The 21,934-nt window shown below is 45.3% G+C and overlaps 2 protein-coding genes across 3 annotated transcripts in view; one reads left to right on the forward strand and one right to left on the reverse strand.

Annotated features, from left to right (window-relative positions):
* Tex46 (testis expressed 46) lies at positions 1–5,722 on the reverse strand. The gene is made up of 2 exons (XM_048350472.1): positions 5,525–5,722; positions 1–303 (listed from the first exon to the last, which is right to left on the reverse strand). The coding sequence occupies exons 1-2, from the start codon at positions 5,720–5,722 to the stop codon at positions 1–3; spliced, it is 501 nt and encodes a 166-aa protein (XP_048206429.1).
* Positions 5,723–8,269: 2,547 nt separating this feature from the next.
* Kdm1a (lysine demethylase 1A) overlaps positions 8,270–21,934 on the forward strand; it is a 60,879-nt gene continuing 47,214 nt past the window's right edge. For both annotated transcript variants that reach the window (XM_048350469.1, XM_048350470.1), the window contains exons 1-2: positions 8,270–8,728; positions 17,349–17,514. In XM_048350469.1, the coding sequence (XP_048206426.1) occupies positions 8,378–8,728; positions 17,349–17,514 (517 nt within the window). In that variant the 5' untranslated portion in view covers positions 8,270–8,377. The remainder of the gene's footprint in view (positions 8,729–17,348; positions 17,515–21,934) is intronic.

A 21,934-nucleotide genomic window follows, 5' to 3' on the forward strand; every position in this document is an offset into this window, starting at 1 on the left:
TCATTCAGTGGGAAAACTGGAAGTACAACCAGAGATGGTAGAGAAAATGGACTCCTGCCTCCTTGTTCTGTATTTTCTCCTGGGGCCATTCCAGTGTCTGCTAGACCGCCCTTGGTGATTGATCTTGTTCCACATGAGGAACATCTGGCTTTCCAAGACCTTCAGCTTCATCTCGCTGAACACCAGGCGTTGGAGGATCTTGTCCTGGAGGGCAAAGCAGGCATGTATTTTCTCGATATCTTTCATGCTCATAGCTCGGTTGTTGGGGTTGGTTTCGGAGACTGTTGGTTTCTGTTCCCCCTCCTGAGCTCCCCACCAGGAAAAAGAGCAAAGTTGGTTAGTAATGGTAACATCTTCCTGCCCCAAACACCTGTTCTACTTTCTTTTACTTATTACTAATTTTTATATTATTTATTTAGACTGGGTCTCACCATCTAGCCCAAGTCAGCTTTGAACTCTTGATCCTCATGCCTCAACCTCTTGAGTTCTGGGATTACAGGTATGTGCCACAGTGCCTGGCTCCATACCATTTTCTTAACTATTAATCAGTGCTCACACCTACTAGGCAAGGAGAGCATCTTTGCCACACAGTTTGTGAAAGGCTCAAGAGGTACCACCAGGCGCTGGTGACTCACACCTGTAATCCTAGCTACTCAGGAGGCTGAGATCTGAGGATGGTGGTTTGATGCCAGTCTGGGCAGGAAGTCCTTGACACACTGTTATCTCCAGTTAACCACCCCAAAGCCAGAAAGCTCAGGGACAAGGCTTAGGACCTGAGTTCAAACCCAGGACCAGCAAAAGAAAAAGAATCAAGGGCTGGGGCTCTAGTTCACTGGTAGAAGTTTGCCTAGCATGCAGGAGGCCCTAGTTCCCATCCCCAGGAACACCAAGCTAAAATAAATAGAATTACGGTCCAAAGGCTCTAACTCCCAGGATCCACTTGTCTCTGATTCAAAGGAATAACCTACTTATAGAGAATACAAAGCCCTTAGCCTGGATATATCTGTCTCTAAAACTTTGCTTTTGCGCTGCTCCTCTGTGAGCATTTTGTCAGGCCATTGCGACTTCAAACTACACAACCTCTGTGGTCTTGCGACAGCTAGGTCTCTGTGACCCTCACTAACCTTCCTCTCCCCCTTCCCCCGAGTGAACAGCCATGCTAGTTTTCTGTTTTGATCCAGTTAGAAACTTCTGAGAGGGAAAATATTTTAACTGTATTTTGTGTGTGTGTGTGTGTGTGTGTGTGTGTGTGTGTGTGTGTGTTTTCTTTTTTGGTACTGGGGATCGAACCCAGGACGTTGCACTTGCTAGGCAAGCGCTTTGCCACTGAGCTACATCCCAGCCCGGGAAAATATTTTAAAATGGAACAGTCCAACATATATAAGAAGAGCGTAACCAATTCCTGTGTTCTCACGCAGGTGGAAGTGAACTGTCACCCACGTCCCTGGGGTCCCTGCTGATCCCTCCCCTCATGTCTCCTCTCCTTGCTTCAGTACTGACTTTGTACTATTTCTTCCATGGGAAATTTTATTTCAGGGAAGGCTGCTGTCCTCCCTGGGAAACTTTGTGGCAGTGCCTGGAGATGTCTTTGGTTTTTTGCAAGCCAGGGGACGGAGTGGGTTGGTACAGAGGGCAGAATGCAGGATGCCCTCAAAACAAAGAATTACTGCAGTCAGCAGAGTGCCAAGGCTAAGGCAGCTCGTCTTGCAGTGCTTTCACTCCATAGATGCCTGCGTGAACACTAAAGGCTTTGCATGCTTTTAAACGTTAGGTTACTATCTGCTTTCGTTCAGCTAGGAATGTCTTCTCATGTCTCTGACTCAGAGAGACATGATCCTCCAACCATGGTGCTGCTGGAGATGATGGAGGTCTTTGTGTGACTGGAGACATACTCTCAGGGGACTGTGGGACTTTGACCTTTTCATTTCCTGTCATGAGGTGAGTTGTTTTTGCTTCCCTATGTAATAATATATTCCCCAAGCCCCCCACCCCTGCTCCACTAGAATTTCAAAGCAATGAGTCTACATAATCATGGACTAGAATCTCCAAAACTGTTATCCAAAATACACCTTTTCTCCTTCTGATTGTTTCAGGCATCTGTCCCAGTAACAGAAAGCTGACTGACACATTGGCATAACCTATGTGCCTTTCTGCTGTCTTCCTCGCTGTATTTTAGAGCCATAATTATGTGGAGAAGTTTCTAGTATCATCTATTTACTGATACTGCCACTCGCTGTTGAAACATGTTGACATCAAACTTGAAGTACCGGGTGGGATTGACACAGGACCTAGATGGGGAGCGAGGAAACCTGATGCGGAGATGATAAGGAAGTACATCATAGACTGCTGACATTGAAGGAATGATCTGAGATACATAACAGGCTCTTCCTCAAACGAAGCCCTTGCAACCATGATGCCCCTCCCCCCCCCAACCTGTTGGAGGAGCTGATGGTGCACAGCCCAGGCCACAGAACTTAATGACACGTCCACCCAGTGTTCAGGACTGACAACCTCCATGCCCGCCCACCCCACGTCCCCAAGCAAGTCTTGGGACTTGCAGCGCAGCTCCCTCTTGAAGCTCCCCCTCCTCTGGTGGGTGCACTGTGTTGGGCTTTGCATTAATAGACTTTCTGCTGCAGCCTCCAGTGTGTCTGTCCTTGAGTTCTTTCTTGGATGAGACCAAGAACTTCGCATCCTCCAGATCTGGCAATGTGAAGTGGTTCACATATTTGGGTGAGCCAAGTCAGATGGTTAAGGAGCAAGTCGTTTTATTCTCCTTTGATTCTGGTAAGCCTACTTGATTCCTTACCAATATTGGGGGACTGTCTTTTACATTTTACTCTCACCCTGGACCCTTTTCTTATCAAATCTACCTTGTGAGTGGGGTGCATTGGCTCACACCTGCAATATCATCCTCTTGGGAAGCGGAGATGGGGAGGATGGAGGCTCACAGCCAGCCCAGGGGGGGAAGAGTTAGCAAGCCCCCAGGGAGCGAGGCGGCAGGCGTAAACAGGAGGATGGTGGTCCAAGGCTGAACTCTAACAAAAATACAAACCCTTCTTTAAAAATAGCTAACCAAAAAATGGTTGGGGGGATAGCTCAAGTAGCAGAGTCCCCTAGAGAGTAATGTTTCTCGAAATCAGGCCCCGCTGGTTCATGCCTGTAATCCTAGCTACTAAGGAGGATAAGATCTAAGGATCAAGGTTTAAAGCCAGTCTGGCAAAGAAATCTGTGAGACTTATTTCCAAATAACCAGGAAAAGGCTCTACCTGGCCCAAGTGGTAGAGCACCAGCCTTGAGCAGGAAAGGGAGAGTGAAGCCGTGGGTCCAACCCCAATATCGCTGAAAAAAAGAAAAATGTTTATCTAATAAAAGTTGCTATAACCGTGGAAATTATGATTCAAATCATTTTAAATACAAAGAGATTTTGGTGGGGTTGGGGTTAGCACTGGGGTTTGAACTTGGGTACTTGGGTCCTTGTACTCAGGAAAGTATACTACTAGTTAAGTTAAATTTCCAGCCCTAGAGATTCTGTGTGTGTGTGTGTGTGCATGTGCATGCACACGTGAATGTGTGTGCATGATGTTACAAGGGCTTGAGCCTTATGCTCTTCTTGCTCAACTTTCTTGCTTATGGCTGGTGCTTTCCTACATGAGCTGTACCTCTAGGCCAGCATTTTGCTGATGGATTGCAAACAGAGTCACACACTTTTCTGCCTGGGCTAGCTTCAAACTTCCATCCTACATGTCTCAGCCTTCTAAGCTGCTAAGATTACAGGTGTGAACTGGAACCTAGGTAAGAGTAATTCTTAAAGATCTATGTTTTGATCCTCAAAGGGGCGACTGCTTGTCATGAACTGAGATCCTGCTCTCTCATTGGCACTGTTGGTCTCACTGTTGTCTGGTTGCTGGACTCCTAGATAGTAAAGGGTTTCAAGTGGTCTCAGAAGTAGGGCTGAGTCACCAGACTTAGTCACCAGCTCCTCCAGACTGTGGCAAGGTGGCCAGTGACTGTCCTTTAAGGAAGGTGGCTTCTCTTTGTTGGAATAGAGTGGTCGGGGTGCCAGACACAGGAAGTCCCAGAGTATGGAGCTGCTGCACTCACCTCTTTTCCTTGCTTCTTTTCTTCTTCCTTCTTTGTTCCAGGTGCAGAGCAGAACTAAATAAGATGGGTGACATTTTTAGCATTAAAGAATTAGGATTTCGGTTGGGAATATTGTGCTTGCCTAGCATGCATGAAGCCCTGGGTTTGATTCCTCAGTACCACTTAAACAGGAAAAGCAGGAAGTGGCGCTGTGGCTCAAGTGGTAGAGTGCTAGCCTTGAACAAAAGCAGCTCAGGCACAGTGCCCAGGCCTGAGTTCAAGCCCCTGAACCGCTCCCCCCGCCTCCCCCCCCAAAATAGAATTTACCCAGATGCTGGTGGCTCACACCTGTAATCCTAGCTATTGAAGAGGCTGAGATCTGAGGATCTTAGCCCAGGCAGGAAAATCTGTGAGACTCTTATTTCCAATTAACCACCAAAAAGCCAGAAATGGAGCTGTGTCATTAAAAAAAAATGGTTTTTCATCTACAAATGATGGTGTCCATAGCTTTCAACCAGTCCCTCCTGATGAGCGCCATCCACATCCAGGGCCTGTCCAGCTGCTGCCCCTGGCTCCTTTCCACCTCAGCTTCAGACACCACCCAGCAGACACCAGAGGGAGGGCCAGCAGCCGGCACAGCAAGAAATATGTGCTAAGGAAGCCCCTCCCCCCCCCCCCCCCCCCCCCCCCCGCCTGGTAGCCCCTGACACGACTGGAAGGCCAACCTGCTTTGAGGGCGTATTGATAGAGGAGTTAGGTGGGGAGTTAAGAATCCTGATGGCTAAGAACACAGCTTGGATACTGATAGGGAATCATAGCCCCGACTGCTGCTGTTAAAGGAATGATTCATGACATACAACACGGCCCTTCCTGCCCAAAGCCTGCTCAGCTCTAACCTTCCAAAGCCAGGGATTTCCCCACCAGACACACACAAGGCGTGGGTCACACATGACCCAGTCTGCCGAAGTTAGTGACACATAAACCTAGTTTTCAGGATTGACCACTCCCATATCCACAGACCCCCCCCCCCCAATAAAGCCGAAGGTCTTGGGACCCCAGTGCAGCTCCTTCTTGAACTTACCCACTACCCCACATGCTGGCTGTGCGTTTGCTTTGCTTTGCATTAACAGACCTGCATCTGCTTCCAGCTTCACTGTCTGTCCTTAAATTCTGGGATGAGACCAAGAACGTTCTGGCTCCTGAACCTGGTCCCAGGTGAAAGGATGGCCCTTATTTTACAACTAAGGCAACTGAGACCTTGGAGAAGGAAATGACTCATCTGCCATCTCCCAAGGGGAAGCCACAAAGCAAAAACTGAGACCAGAGCCCTGAATTCCTCACTCCTGCCACATTAGCCTGATACCTTCTCAGCAATCCCTCACCTCCAGTCTAGCGGTGAATATTCTGTAACTCCCGGATGAAACAGCCCCCTCTTACTTACCGTCTGGGGATGGGGTTCAGAGGCCTGGGGTGTGAATTCATGTCTGACAAGCCAGTTGCTAAGCAACAACAGAAAGAGTAGGAACCCAAACAAGACTGGCTTATAGCTAATCAGCCAGGCCACTACTGCCCCTATGGTGCCTGAGGAAGCAAGAATCCCATGGAAACTCCTAAAAAGAAGTATTAGTTCCCCCAACATTGTGGTATGGAGGAGGACAGGCCCCAGGATCCTGCCTCAGTCCCTTCCATGACAGAAGTCACGGCCACCCACTCTGAGTTGCCTCCTCTTCCACCCAGCTTCCGTGTAACAATAATATTAACTACTGTGTCTTCAAACACCCACTGTGTGACAAAGTGCCAGGCAGTTTCCCATTATCACCTCACGATGTCCTCACAACAGCTAGGTGATGCAGGTCTTAGTGATATTTTACGCATTCAGTACTTCAGGGTCTCACCACTGGGAGCAAGATGGCCAATGATACGGAGCACCTACTAACAGTGGGGGTATCGGCAAGAAAAAGTGATCCAAAACTTGGACATAGGCACAAAGATTATTGTGTGAACTTTCACAGACACCTAACAAGCCTGTCTATTGGTCACCAAGACTTTAAGCCCTAAAGTTTAAAGGAAGGTAATTTTTTTGACTCATGTGATAAGTGATGAAGGTATTCCAGTTTTAGAATTGAAAGCAGGTTCTGGAGATATTCGTGTGTCATGTTCACAGCAGCATTTACAGTAGCCAAGTGTCCAGTAGATGAGTAGGTTAAAAATATGTAGTTTAGCTGGGTGCTGGTGGCTCATGCCTGTAGTTCTAGCTACTCAAGAGGCTGAGATCTGAGGATCGCGGTTTGAAGCCAGCCTGGGCAGAAACGTCCCTATGATACTCTTATCCTCAATTAACCACTCAAAAAACATAAGTGGCACTGTGGTAGAGTGCTAGCCTTGAGCAAAAGAACTCAGGGACAGTGCCCAGGCCCTGAGTTTAAGCCCTACAACTGACAAACAAGCAAAAAAAACCAAAAAACCCATATGTAGTTTATACACACCATGGAACATTACCCAGCCTTAAAGAGGAAGGGAATCATGGCCTGTTAGAGATATTCTTAGTGAAATATGCCAGTTACAGAAAGACAACTATATGATTCTACTTATCTGAGGTAGCTACAGGAATCAAATTTATGAAGGCAGAAAGTGAAGGGTGGCTGACAGGGGCTGTAGGGAAGGGAGAAGAGGAAGTTGTTTAATAAAAGCATGTTTATGATGTTATTTCCTGACTTACTTTGACAAAATCTTTTTATAATGGAGGATTTAGCTCCCAATACCACCTCCATTCCCATCCCATCAGCCCTCCCTCAAATCCATCAGCCCTTGCCCATAAACTCTTTTCTCTGTTCTCTCAATAATAATTACTGATTAAAACAATATTTGAGAATTATGTTTATTACAGCCATGTGAATAGAGTTCATAGCTGAGACATATATTGCCTAGGTTACAATTTCTTTATCTTGTAGGCTTTTTTTCTTCCTGGACTTAGTTGTGCAACCCTTTTCTTGCTTGCTTTTTTGTTTTTCCTCTGGTGTACTAGAAATTGAACCTAGGGATTGATTAACCCTCATCTCCTTTCTACTTCTGCCACTTACCTCCAACCCTTCCTTTTGTTTGTATTTTGTTTTGACACTAGATCTGGCTCTTTGCCCAGACCCGTCTGGAACTCAGGATTCCCCTGCCTTCGACTCCTGTGAATATTTATTTTCACCCTTAGGACCATCATCCCAAACAATTTATAAAAATGTCCTCCGGAACCAAGTGCCTGGCTCAAGTGGGAGAGGCTTGCTTCGTGAGGAAGACGTTTTGTTCCGTTTCCCTCCTGCTCTTTTGCAGCCAACCGGCCCGGTCCCAAGCCAGCCGGACTTGCTGTCCTCCCCTCAGAGCCGTCTGACCGGTTCTTGAGCTTAGTGTCAGCACAATCACTGTGGGTTTGTCAGTTGTTTTTTAATAGATACATGGAGGAGAGAGACACGGGGGCGTGTGGAGATCTGTGACATAATCGGAAATAAATTGGAAGACCACAGGATCTGGTTCCAGGACCGGGTCTGGGAGGGGTCGTTATGTGGGAGGTGGGGGCGTGGGAGGGGTGGGGGGGTTGGGATGGGCCGGGAAGATGGGATTGGGAGGGGGAGGGGAGGGATCGCAAGGGATGGGGGTGGGATGGGACAGGGGGCGGGTCGGGAGATGGGATGGCGTGGGGGGGGGCGGGGAATGGACGCGGAGCGTGGAAGGGGGAAGGGATAGGCTGGCGGGAGGGCCTGGGGGAGGGTCCACACAGGAGGGCCTACATCAACAAAGGCTCGGAGGACATCAGTTTCACTCGAACTCAGACCTGAATTTCCTCACTTTTCTCCATTTCATGCGCGCTCGTTCTAGTTTTCCCCAGTGACCGCAGGGCCTTTGAAAGCCGAGGACCTCAGCCGCTGGTCCCGTCGTAGGCGCGGCTACACCGGTGGCAGGGACGCGCGCGTGAGGGCGCGAGGAACGCGCGAGGGAGGTGGAGCCCCGCCCCCGCGCCCCCGAGAGCCCGCCGGGCGCCGCGGCCGCCTCCCCGGCCGAGCGGGGGCGCTCGAGGCCCGCACCCAGCCGCTCTAGCCGCCGGGATGCAGCTCCATGGTACGGGGGGCGGGGCCTGCGGGCGGCTCGGGCCCTTTTTTGTCTCCACGCGGCGGGAGCGCGCACGGCGGGTGCGTGAGCGGCGGCGGCAGCAGCTGGTTTCGCGCGGACGGTGAGGCGAGGAGGCTCGGGACCCACGGAGCGGCAGACCGAGCGGCCCCTGCGGCCGGCGGCGGCCAGGCGGCCCGAGATGTTGTCGGGGAAGAAGGCGGCGGCCGCGGCGGCGGCGGCGGCTGCGGCGGCGGCCGGGACCGATTCCGGCCCCGGGACGGCGGGCGGCGCCGAGAACGGCTCTGAGGCGGCCGCGCCGCCCGCGGGCCTGGCAGGCCCCGCCGAGGTCGGGCCGGGCGCCGTCGGGGAGCGCACTCCGCGCAAGAAGGAGCCTCCGCGGGCCTCGCCCCCCGGGGGCCTGGCCGAGCCTCCGGGGTCTGCGGGGCCCCAGGCCGGGCCCGCGGTGGTGCCGGGCTCCGCGACCCCCATGGAGACGGGAATAGCGGAGACTCAGGAGGGGCGGCGGACCAGCCGGCGCAAGCGGGCGAAGGTGAGGCCCGACCCCTGTTCGGCAGCGCGGCCCGGGGTCCCGCCCGCCTCTCCAGCGGGCGCGCGGCCGCCGGGACGCCTGCCCGACGGCTGGGGCGGGGGCCGGGGGAGGGTCTCCTTTGTGCTTGGACCGGCGGCCGCGGGGACCGGGCTGGGGGGGGGGAGATGGCGGGCGGGGACGGGGTTGTCACGGAGTCCCGAGCACCTTGCATCTTCTGGCCGGGGGAAAATGGCTTCCCGACGTGGAGTCGCTGCTGGGGATGGGGACGCGGCTGTTGTTCACCGGTTTGAAGCGTTGGAGAGCTGGATGGCGGCTCCTTGGTGGTTGCTAAAGAAATCGCGCTAGACAGGGTACAGGAAAGAAAGAGAACTACTACGGTTTCTCCTCCTCCTCTGTCCGATTATTCAGCGCGTACAGATGATCACCATCATTAAATGCGTGCTGTAAGCCAGGTGTTTGTGTCTTCGTTTTCGCCCTCCCAGTGGTCTTTTGAGAAAGCCAGTGAACAAGGGCAAATATCCGTATTAATCACAATACAAATCTATGGGAAGAAAAAAAAAAGACTTGGCACCAGACAGAACATAACGACAATCACTTTTCTTCCGTGTGCCTGATGTTCGTTCAGAGCATCGCCGAAACGTTCCTCTCGCTGAACACACGGGCAGGTATTGTTAGCCCTATATTAGGGATGAGGCACACAGTTTAGACAACTAAAGGCACTTGCTTAAGTAAGCAGCGGAACCAGTACGTGAACCCCCTACATTTGTGATGGAGAGGGCATCCTCTCCCACAACAAAGGGTCACATGGGACTAACTCTTCTGGGCACTAGGGCGGGGCCGGATTAGCCTGCTGGCTTGAGCTTTACCTGGAGAGTTCATATTCTGACTGAAAGAAAATTAATGTAAGAATAATACATTTCTAAGTAGATTGGAGCTGTCCTGAGTTCCATTCTCAACACAGGAAGATAAAATACATGAAGAATGTCCTAAGTAAAGTGGTGCGAATTATATAATTGATATGTACAAAATTATCTGTGGTTCTATGTTTTTAATGTCAGGTTGCATGTTTCCCCTGGCTGGTCTCAAATCCTCCCACCTCATCCGCTGGAGCAGCTGGGAAAATGGTAGCTTGGAAGGATTGGTGCACACACCATAGACAGACTCTGGCTGCTGTGTATGATTTTTAAGCACAAATACCAAGTTACTGGGATGAAATGCTTCTTAAGATGAGTGTTACTGAGACCGAGCCCTCAGTGTGAACTGTCTGCTTGAGAAGCCTTTGGGAAAATATTGATAGACTTTTCGGGGCCTTTACCAAAAAGCACAGAGGTTGGTGACCTCAACCCTCCGAATGAAATAGAGAACACAAGCCCGGTAGGATTTTATTTTACTATTGCATTAGAAAGGGTGGCTAGAAACCATGTGGTACTTTCTAAAAAACACTTGGGATAATTCACATCGGATAAATGTCACCATTTTCAAGTATGATTCATTGATTTTAAGCATAAGGATGTACAAATCAGCAGTACGATTTTAGAATGTTTTCATTATCTCCCCTCCCCCAGTGGTACTCCCTTTCACTTTAGTGAATTTGTCTATTCTGAATTTGTTGTTGGTTGTGGGGCTTGAATTCAGGGCTTGGGTGCTGTCCCTGAGCTCTTGCCAAAGGCTGGTGCTCTACCTCTCTTGAGTCACAGATCTACTTTCTTCCGAGTGAGGTACTTTAAGCCCTGGCTGGCTTTGAACCACAGGCTTCCTATCTCAGCCTCCTGAGTAGCTAGGATTACAGGCAAGAGCCACCAAGTGTCCGGCTTATGCTGATATTTTGCTACTGTGTTGTTTTCTGCCAGTCCTGGGGTTTGAACTCAAGGCCTGAGCTCTGTCCCTGGCTTCTTTTTGCTCAAGGCTAGCACTCTACCACTTGAGCCACAGCGCCACTTCCAGCTTTTTCTATATATGTGGTGCTGGGGAATCAAACCCAGGGCTTCATGTATATGAGGCAAGCACTTTACTACTAGGCCATATTCCCAGCCCTTATGCTGATATTTTATGTGAAATCATGTAAGGTTTAATCATATAGTTCAATACTTGATAGCTCTTATGGCTAGATAATAACTGTATTGTATGGAATTTATCCTTTTGTTTAGCCATTTGATAGACATTTGGGTTTTCACCTTTGACTATTGTGCATAATGTGGATAAGTACATTGATGGACATTTTGTTTTGTTTTGTTTTTGTTGCCAGTCCTGGGGCATGGACTCAGGGCCTGAGCACTGTCCCTGGCTTCTTTTTGCTCAAGGCTAGCACTCTACCACTTGAGCCACAGTGCCACTTCCAGCTTTTTTCTATATATGTGGTGCTGAGGAATAGAACCCAGGGCTTCATGTATAGGAGGCGAGCACTTTACCACTAGGCCATATTCCCAGCCCCCTTGATGGACATTTTGTATGTGAACCAATGCTTCTCATTTCTCTTGTCCGTAATATCTAGAAGTAGAAATGCTAAGTCGTAATGGTAATTGGATTTTGCTTGCTGAAGCTGCAATAGCAGCTGCACAAGAATTTACATTTTTCACCACCAGGGTATAAGAGTTCTAATTTCTCCATATCCTGGCTATCCTGGCTCTCCTTGGTATTCTCTTTTTGTCTTACTATGGCTATAACTAGTAGATATTGAGGTATCTCATCATAGTGAAATTTACACTTCCCTAGTGACTAATGATGTTGAGCATCTGTTAATTCTTTTTTTTTTTTGGCCAGTCCTGGGGCTTGGACTCAGGGCCTGAGCACTGTCCCTAGCTTTTTGCTCAAGGCTAGCACTCTGCTACTTGAGTCACAGCGCCACTTCTGGCCATTTTTGGTATATGTGCTGCTGGGGAATTGAACCCAGGGCCTCATGTATACGAGGCAAGCACTCTTGCCACTGGGCCATATCCCCAGCCCCAGCATCTGTTAATTCTTGTCTCTTTTTTTCTTTAAAAAAAAACACAAAACCCTAGGGTGGAGATGTCATTTGTTTTTGCTTTTAGGCATTTTGTTTTTGCTGCTTTTTGAGAGGGCAAAGCGGGGATGCAGAAATGGAGGGAGGAAGAGTGAACAAATGTAGTCATGCTACTCAGTAGATACTATGGAAAATGCAACTTGTGGGCAGGGATGGTTGGGGAAAACTGGGGGCTAGCAAAGGAAGAGGAGATGTTGTCCAAAAGGAAATGGAGTCATTACTTGGCTTATGAAATAGTAATCCATGTATATAACATCTTAATAATAATAACATTATTTATTTATTTACTTATTGGCCAGTCCTGGGCCTTGGACTGTCCCTGGCTTCTTGCTCAAGGCTAGCACTCTGCCACTTGAGCCACAGCGCCACTTCTGGCCGTTTTCTGTATATGTGGTGCTGGGGAATCAAACCCAGGGCCTCATGTATACAAGGCAAGCACTCTTGCCACTAGGCCATATCCCCAGCCCAACATTATTTTTTTAAACAATGTCTTTTCAGAGCAGTCTATTGTAAACTAATAAAGGAAGAAAATCCAAGTTAAAACAAAATTAATTTTTTCCTGATGGGTGCCCTAAAATTCTAGCTACTATGGAGGCTGAGATTTGAGTGTTGCAATTTGAAGCCAGCTTGGGCAGAGAAGTCTGAGACTTTTATTTCCAATTAACCACTAAAGAGTTAGAAGGGCCAGCATCAGACCCTGAGTTCAAGCTCTAGAACTGGCTTTCCTACTCTTGCCCCCCCCCCCCCACCAACCTCCCTAAATAGGCTTTTAAGAATTGTTTTGCAGGGCTGGGGATATAGCCTAGTGGCAAGAGTGCCTGCCTCATATACATGAGGCCCTGGGTTCGATTCCCCAGCACCACATATACAGGAAATGGCCAGAAGTGGCGCTGTGGCTCAAGTGGCAGAGTGCTAGCCTTGAGCAAAAAGAAGCCAGGGACAGTGCTCAGGCCCTGAGTCCAAGCCCCAGGACTGGCCAAAAAAAAAAAAAAAAGAATTGTTTTGCAAGCCTGGTGCTGATGGCTCACCCCTGTATAATCCTAGCTACTGAAGGGGCTGAGATCTGAGGATCACTATTCAAAGCCAGCTTGGGCAGGAAAGTCCATGAGGCTGATCTTTAATTAACCACCAAGAAGCCAGTAGTGGAACTATAGCTCAAGTGGTAGAGCACTAACCTTAAGCAAGAAAAGCGCAGGGATAGCACCCAGGCTTTGAATTCAAACCCTAGGACTGGCACCCCCAAAAATGTTGTAAGTTATGGTAACAAAGTTTTTAATTTGGGGGGAAGGGTGGGGAGGATAGTGGGGTTTGAACTCAGGGTTTCATGCTAGCTCAGCTTAGCTGGCTCAGCTTGCTTTGGAGGAGCTGGTGCCCCATCGCTTTTTCCAAGCCTGCTTTTGCTGATTAGTTTTTTTTTTCCTACTTTTTAAAAATTGTTATTGTAAAGGTGATATACACAGGGGTTATAGCTACATAAGTCAGGTAATGGGTGCATTTCTTTTGGGGCAACCCTTCCCTAACCCAGTTTTTCCCTTCTGACCCACAAATTTTATAGTTCATTTTTCAGCAGTGCCTAGTGAGTACCACTGTTGGATTTATTCACCCTTTGTCCCTCCATTTCTGTGCCACCCCACCCTCCCAAGGACAGATAAATGAGCAAATAAGACAAAACAAAAAGAAAGAAAAAAAACTCGTCCATTTTGCCGATTAATTTTTAAGACCAAGTCCCAAAGACTTTTCTACATAGGGTGGCTTTGAACCTCTGGATCTCAGCTTCCTGAGTAACTAGATCTATAGGTATAAGTGCAAAAGTTTTTTTTTTTTTTTAATTTTAGTTATTTTTTTTTCAATCCCTGAGCTTGACTTAGGACCTTGAGCTTTTTTGCTACTTGAGCCATAGTGTGTGTGTGTGTGTGTGTGTGTGTGTGTGTGTGTGTGTGTGTGTGTGTGTGTATGAATTGTAGATAAGAACCTTGTCAACTTTCCTGCCCCAACTGGCTTTGAACCATGATCTTGCCATGATCATGAGCCCCCACACCTGGCTTTGCTCTAAACTTTTCAAAAGACAGATGAGCAATGTGTTTATTTTGGGGGAGCAACTAGAAAGCAAGGAGCCAGAAAAACATACCCACCCATATGGGGTCACAGTGGAAACACATCTCAGTGGCTAGCAAGGATGGGGAGTTTCCAGCCCTCAAGGCTCTCAAAATACTTTGGACAGACACACAAGCTTCTTGAGGACTACCTAAGATGTGGGCCTGTATTGATAATTTTGTATGGCCTCCACTGATGTTATCAGTATGCAAATTGCCTGGGCAGAAGGGTTCCCTTCTCCTGGAGAATAGCCGTATAAAGATTGAAAATCAAGCTGAGGCCAGTGTAAACGGGCCTTGCTTCAAGAGTTCTAAGATTTGTATAGCAGATGTGTGTGAGTGTGTGTGTCTGTGTCTGTGTCTACATCTATCTATCTATCTATATAGTTTTATTTTGTGCCTCTATGGGGCTTGAGTTGCAGGCCAGGGCACTGTTCCTTAGCATTTTCACTCTAAGCTGGCACTCTACCACTTAAGTCACAGTTCCACTTCTGGCTTTTTGGTAGTTGGAGATAAGATTCTCATGGATTTTTCTACCCCAGCTGGCTTTGAACTGCCATCCTCTGATCTCAGCCTCCTGAGTAGCTAGGATTACAAGCATTTGCTACCTCATACTCTTGTTAAAATCTTTGTGACCAGAGTCATTGGTAGAATAGGGAAGATCTCATAGTCTTCGTCTTCTTTTTTGTTGTTGTTGGTTATGGAGCTTGAACTCTGGGCCTGGGCACTGTCCCTCTGCTCTTCAGCTCAAGGCTAGTAGTGTTCTGCCACTTGAACCACAGCGCCACTTCTGGTTTTCTGGGGGTCAATTAGAGATAAAAGTCTCATAAATTTCCCTGCCCAGGCTGACTTTGAACCGTGATCCTGAGATCTCAGCCTCCTGAGTAGCTAGGATTACAGGCATGAGCCACCGGTGCCGGGCAGGGCAGTCTTATTATAGTCTTCTTTATAACTAGAGTGTAAATTATTAGTAAGACCTGAAGTCTAAATTTCCATATCATTTAATTTGTTATGATAAGGATCCTTTTTTGTTTTTGTTTTTGGTTGGTCTCAGGACTTGAACTCTGGGCCTGAGTGCTGTCCCTGAGCTCTTCAGCTCAAGTCTAGTGCTCTACCACTTTGAGCCACAGTGCTACTTCCGGTTTTCTGGTGGTTTATCGGAGTCTCTTATTGGATACTTTCTTGCCTGGGCTGCCTTTGAACTGTGATCCTCAGATCTCAGCCTCCTAAGTATCTAGGGTCATAGGCATGAGCTGCCAGTGCCCAGCCTGATAAGGATTCTTTATCATCAATTGTCTTAGGTACAATTTTTTTTTTTTGCCAGTCTGGGGGCTTGAACTCAGGGCCTGAGCACTGTTCCTGATCTGCTTTTGCTCAAGGCTAGCACTCTACCACTTGAGCCACAGCACCAATTACAGCTTTTTCTGTTTATGTGCTACAGAGGAGTGGAACCCAGGACTTCATGCATGCTAGGCAAACACTCTAACAGTAAGCCACCTTTGAGAGATGACTGTTATTTGCAACTTGTCTTTTTTTTCCTTCCATGGAAAAGCACAGGCTTATCATTAGACAAACTTGGCATTTTGGATGAATATGTATGTTCACAATTGAACCCAGAGTATGCTGAGTGTTACTACTGGTAAACTATATTCTCAGCCCTTGATTGTTGTTTTTAAAAATTAATTTATTATTATGGAGGTGATGTACAAAGGGATTATAATGACATGAGGCAAGTAATGAGTACATTTCCTTTTGTACTGTGTCTTCTGTTTCCTTACTCTCTCCCTTCTGCCTCCACTCATGAATTGTATAGTTCACTTTCATCACTGTTCAGTGAGTACCACTGCTGTACTTTTTCACCCATTTCCCTCAAGTCTGTACCCTCCCTCCAACCATTCCAAAGATGTATACTTGAATATACTATATATAAGGTAAAGACAGAATCATCAAAAAACTAAACAAAGGAAAAAAAGAGGTCTTTGTTTTCATATCTTGGAGTTCCTTTCAGTATGTATATTATTTTATATAAATAGGAAGAGGCATTTAGGTATTGCACCTTTGTGTTTCTCTCCTAAGCGTATCCTCTTGGTCTCACTGTATGTATCTAGAATCCTGCATACTTTATCATATCCCAATGCATTTTAGATCTAATCTCCATATATCAGAGAGAACATGCCCCGTTTTTCTCTCTGAGCTTGGCTTACCTCGCTTAACAGGATTTGTTCTAGTTCCATCCATTTCTCTGCAAATACCATTTTATTCTTTCTAGTGGCTGTGTAAAATTCCATTGTGTGTAAGTATTACATTTTTTGTTTTTTTTTTGTTTTTTGGCCAGTCCTGGGGCTTGGACTCAGGGCCTGAGCACTGTCCCTGGCTTCTTCTTGCTCAAGGCTAGCACTCTGCCACTTGAACCACAGCGCCACTTATGGCCATTTTCTGTATATGTGGTGCTGGGGAATCGAACCCAGGGCCTCGTGTATACGAGGCAAGCACTCTTGCCACTAGGCCATATCCCCAGCAGTATTACATTTTTTGGATCCACTCATCCATTGCGGGGCATCTGGGCTGTTTCCATATTGTGTCAGCCCTTTGTTTTTAAGTCAACATCTCCTTTTGTAGCTCAGGCTGGCCTTGACCTTGGTTTATAAGGAAGGCTGGCCTAAAACTTGAGATCTTCCTGCCTCTGCATCCTGAGTGCTCAGACTTATATACTACCACATTCAGCTCAACAACTAGGAGTTGTAGAGAAACCTAGTGATTTAAATTAGTCAGTGCTATAATGTAAAAATTATAGATTAAGCCCTGCACTGGTGCCTTACACCTGTAATCTAGGCTACTCAGGAGGCTGATGTATGAGGATCACAGTTCAGTGTCAGCCCAGGCAGGAAAGTCCCTGAGACTCCTATCTCTAATTAGCCACCAGAAAACTGGAAGTGACACTGTGACTTCAAGTGGTAGAGCATTAGCCTTGAGCTGCAGAGCTCAGGGACACCACCCAGAGTTCAAGCACTATGACTGACACCCCCCCTCAAAAAAATTATAGATGAAGTTAAGCTGACACAGAATTGTTCCATGAGGCATTATTATTATTATTATTATTATTATTTTATTATTATTAAAAAGCCATGAGGCTTTTTAATTTTAGGTGTCAGTCATGGGGCTTGAACTTGGGGACTGGATGCTGTTCCTACGCTTCTTCAAGGCTGGTACTCTACCACTAGCCTTTTGGTAGCTAATTGGGGTAAGAGTCTCACAGACTTTCTTGCCCAGCTTGGTTTCAAACTATGATCCTCAGATCTCAGACTCCTGAGTTCCTATGATTAATAAGTGTCTGTGAGTCACAGACACTTTAGATCTTTAATAACTATTATAAATTTGTTCCTTGCTTCATGCATATTTCCTTTAAAATTTGAACTTAGCTATTCATATTTACTAGTGGTTCCAAATAGAGTCTCTGATTTTAGATGTTCATTGTATAACATTTGTTGTTCAATGTATAACATTTGCTGGTATAATCTCCATATAGGTAGAATACAGAGAGATGGATGAGAGTTTGGCCAACCTCTCAGAAGATGAGTATTATTCAGAAGAAGAGAGAAATGCCAAAGCAGAGAAGGAAAAGAAGCTCCCACCACCACCACCTCAAGCCCCACCTGAGGAAGAAAATGAAAGTGAGCCCGAAGAGCCATCTGGTGAGTAGAGTAAACCAACCATGACTTCTTTTATTCTAGAAATAAGAATAGGTGGATATTCTACTTTGCAGCGTTATTTGTATCTTCATCTTTGGTTTCTGCTCTGCTGTTGGGGCTCTTGCCTGTGTGTCTCTGTGTGTGTATTCATATTGGCAACTTTTGTGTGTATTTCTGCACATATCTCAGAGGAAAGGATGGGGCTGGAAGGGCAGTGACAATGATTAGAGAAAACATACAACCTCAGACCCAGAGAACCAGTTCTGTCAGTGATGATTCTGACTCACAATTTAAAGGAAACATGATTTACAAATTATTCGGGTTAAATGATGCATTTGCAGTTAGATACTTTCTGAAAAAAAAAAACAAAACGTTATGGTATGGGTCAATTTTGAGAAGAGCGTTTTTCTGGTGAACAGTTACAAAAATAAATTTTAAAGTGGTACTATGACTGAATGCAATTTGCTCTACTTCTTGAGCCATGTCCAATCCTATTAAACAAAAAATGCTGAAGTCAAAAGGGAAAGACCTTTTGTTTTTCAGCTCTCCAAAGGAAATATATAATGAAAAATTGAAGAGAATTTTAAGCTTATACAGACTTCCTGATACTGTGGGAAAATACTAGTTTCAGTCAACAAATAGCACTAAAGGACTCAATATTCCTATCCTAAGACCAAGCAAAAGCATAATCTTAGGATTTTTCTATTTCCTGCCCTTAATAACATATTGTTAACTTTTTTACTTTGTGTCCTCCCTCCCTGCCTTTCTTTCTTTCTTTCTCTTTAAAGGCATAGTCTCTGTAGTTCATGTTCATCTCGAAACTTGGAACTTGAGGTTTTCCTGCTCTCACTTCAGGAGTGCTGGGATAATAGGCATGGCACAACCATGCTTGGCTCCTTGGGGGGTGGGGGGGTGGGATTTTGGCCAGTCCTGAGGCTTGAACTCAGGGTTAGACACTGTCCCTGAGCTTCTTTTGCTCGAGGCTGGCATTTTTTTATTTTATTTTATTTTTTTACCACTTGAGCCACAGTGCCACTTCTGGCTTTTTCTGTTTATGGTGCTGAAGAATTGGACCCAGGGCTTTGTGCATGCTAGGCAAGCACGCTACGACTAAGCCACATCCCCAGCCTTGAAATCATTTTTGTATTGCATTATCTCTGGGCCTACTCACCTCACCAGTCTTTTTGGTCTTATATCTTATTAAATAGTTGTACAAAGAGGTTTCAATTCTAGAAACACGTTATGAGTGCATTGCTTCTTGATCTATGTCACCACTATAATTTTTTAAAACAAGATCCCTATTTCAGATCATATCTGTTATAGCATAACAGTATTTTAATTTAGTATTTTAGAGCTTAATTCTGGCTGAAACTCTAAAAATTTATATAATTTACAAAGTGAAATAAATATAAATATAGTAAAGGACTACTATTTGAAAACAGTGAAAGATTAGATTCGGTGCCTTCATCCCAAGTGCCACAAATTTTTCAAGAAGTGATTTTCCTAGAATTTAAAAAGATTTCTTAGGGAAGTCCTTGTTAGGTTTCTCAGCTCAGTAGTGACCAGTGTCTAAACACAAGCCTAACCTTTTTTATATCTCAACATTATCTCTCATGTTGTTGATTTTTTCCTCTTATATTTAGTTCTCTTCCCTTCTTTCTGTGATGCCTTCTCTCCTCCCTTTATGACTCTATTCCTTTTTTCTACACTGTTCAAAAACCTCAACCTGTTTTTTTTTCTTCTGCCTTTGCTGTGCAACTGCTAACAAGGTATTTGTTATAGCCTAAGATGCTACTGCTTTTTCTCAGTCAAGAGCCATCTAAGTATTAGGCTGTGATGATCTGATATCTCAGATGCTGCTTTAAAAACCTTCTCTTAATGTGGTCGTTAGTATTAGTAAGTGATTGGTATAGAATAGGTACTAAACTGATGAGCTTTTTTTTCTATTTTCTTTACCTCTTACCTGCCTAGAGGCCAAATCTCTCTGCTCACGACAAGCTGATAAACTCTATCCTCTGAAAATTTTAAACCACATTTTGGCTTGGGTATTTTCTTTTTTGTGTAAGAAGTTTTTTTTTTGTTTGTTTGGGTTTTTTTTTGTCTTTTGGGTTTTTTTTTTTTTTGCCAGTCCTGGGGCTTGAATCAGGGCCTAGGCTCTGTCCCTGGGCTTCCTTTGCTCAAGACTAGCACTCTACCACTTGAGCCTCAGCACCACATCTGGCTTTTTCTGTTTATGCAGTACTGGGGAATAGAACCCAGGACTTCATGCATGCTAGGCAAGCACTAAGCCACATTCCCAGCCCCAAGAGGTATGTTATTTTTTACATAAATGTCAGGCATTGTTCCCATACAAAGTGTTGTAGCAAAGGGATTTAGGATTTGGGGAACCCTCCTTTTCTCACTGCTTTATAGTAATCCAGTGCTTCAGTATAAATAGTTTATCTTAATATATTTTGGGGAATTTTATCTAAGTTGAGGATCTACAGTGCTTAGAGATGTGTTGATAACAGCTATAACTTTTCAGTATATTATTTGTGGTTATGAAAAAGTACTTTTTCCTCTAACATACCACAATCAGCCAGGCACCAGTAACTCACATCTATAATCCTAGCTATTACAGAAGCAGAGATCTAGAGGATCTTAGCTCAAGGCCATCTAGACAAAAAGTTTGTGAGATCCCCATCTTAACCAAGAAAGCCGAGCATTAGTTACGTCCAGTGGCTTGTACCTGCAATTCTAGCTACTTAGGAGGCTGAGATCTGAGATCATGGTTTGAAGCCAGCCCAGGCAGAAAAGTCTGTGATAGTTTTATCTCCAATTAAAAGCAGCAAGAACTAGGAAGTGGGAACATAGCTAAAGTGGAAGAGCACCAGCAATGATGGAAGAAGAAACTTGAGAAAGAATGCAAAGCCCGGTGTTCAAAGCCTAGTACCAGCATACACACACAGAGACATATATACCACAAAAAAATTGTAATAAGTATATTAAATCCTGAGAGAAGATGTTTGTTTTCCTTACTAAATCTTTTTATTTCAGTCACTATATAATGACTAGAAGTCAATTTATTTTAAAAGTACATAACTAACATTTGCCTACTTTTCATCCTTACTAATTTTTAAATTTTAGAAAACTTTACTTTGCTTTCTGAAGTTTTAATTTTAAATAAGAGAAAACAACTTTAAGCCAGACATTTCACCTGTAATCCTAGCTATTCAGGAGATTGAGATCTGAGGATCACGGTTCAAAGCTAGTCCAGGCAAGGAAAGTCTATGAGACTTATCTCCAATTAATCACCAGAAAACCAGAAGTGGAGTTGTGGCTCAAAATGGTAGAGGGCCTTGATCTGAAGAACTCAGGAACAACACCCAAGGCCCTAAGTTCAAGCCCTATGGGTGACAAAAAGAAAAAAAGTAAAGGAAAAGGAAGGAAACAACTTTGTTCATTAGGAAAGCACAAGTTTTGTGAAGTCAGTGGGTCAAACAATTTGATTGGAGAAGTTCCTCTAGGAGATGCCTGGAGAGAAGGAAGCTGGAAAACCATATTATGGGTATCCTTGGTCAGGAATTTGAGCAGGTGCAGAGTCTGGTTTTTGCAGTGCTAGGAATCTAACTCAGGACTTTTTAGCATCCTAGACAAGAACTGTCATACTAAGTTTAGGTTCTGTTACATAAAAAAGGTTGAACTGTAGGGCTGGGAATATGACCCAGTGGTAGAGTGCTTGCCTCCTGTACATGACCTGGGTTCGATTCCCCAGCACCACATATATAGAAAAAGCGAGAAGTGGCGCTGTGGCTCAAATGGTTAAGTACTAGCCTTGAGCAAAAAGAAGCCAGGGACAGTGCTCAGACCCTGAGTTCAAACTCTAGGACTGGCAAAAAAAAAAAAAAAGAAAAAAGGTTGAACTGTTATAGTTATATGCTATAGAATATCAATCTGATATTAAGAGATGAGGTGAAGGAGTAAAGATGAGAATTGGAGATGCAACTATTTTGGTAATTGAGTTTAGTTGATGTCAGCCAATGGAAAAATATTTTCAATATCATTTGATATCAAATATCAGTTAATATTTGGGGGGAGCTTGTTGGAGGTGGAACTCAGGTTTTCTTCATGCTAAGCATGTACTTTACCACTGATTTATACAGCCAGGCTCCAAAGGTGTTTTTTGTGTGTTATTTATTTATTTTAACAGAAACAGATTTTTGTTTGTTTGTCAGATTGGGTTGGTTTGTTTTATTGGAAAGAAGTTTTAAAGTATTTATAACCTACCTTATTTTGTGTAAAAGTTTCTATGTATTTTTGTGTTTACTGTATCACTTGACATTTGTTTTCAACAAATGATGGTTTTGTTTGTGTCCTAGAACCTTTTCTGGAAAAATGAAAACTCTCCTCTCCCTTAACGCACAGCAGTGATGGCCTGTTGATT

Source organism: Perognathus longimembris, chromosome 7 (genome assembly GCF_023159225.1).
Source record: "Perognathus longimembris pacificus isolate PPM17 chromosome 7, ASM2315922v1, whole genome shotgun sequence".
In the NCBI taxonomy this organism is placed as follows: domain Eukaryota; kingdom Metazoa; phylum Chordata; class Mammalia; order Rodentia; family Heteromyidae; genus Perognathus; species Perognathus longimembris.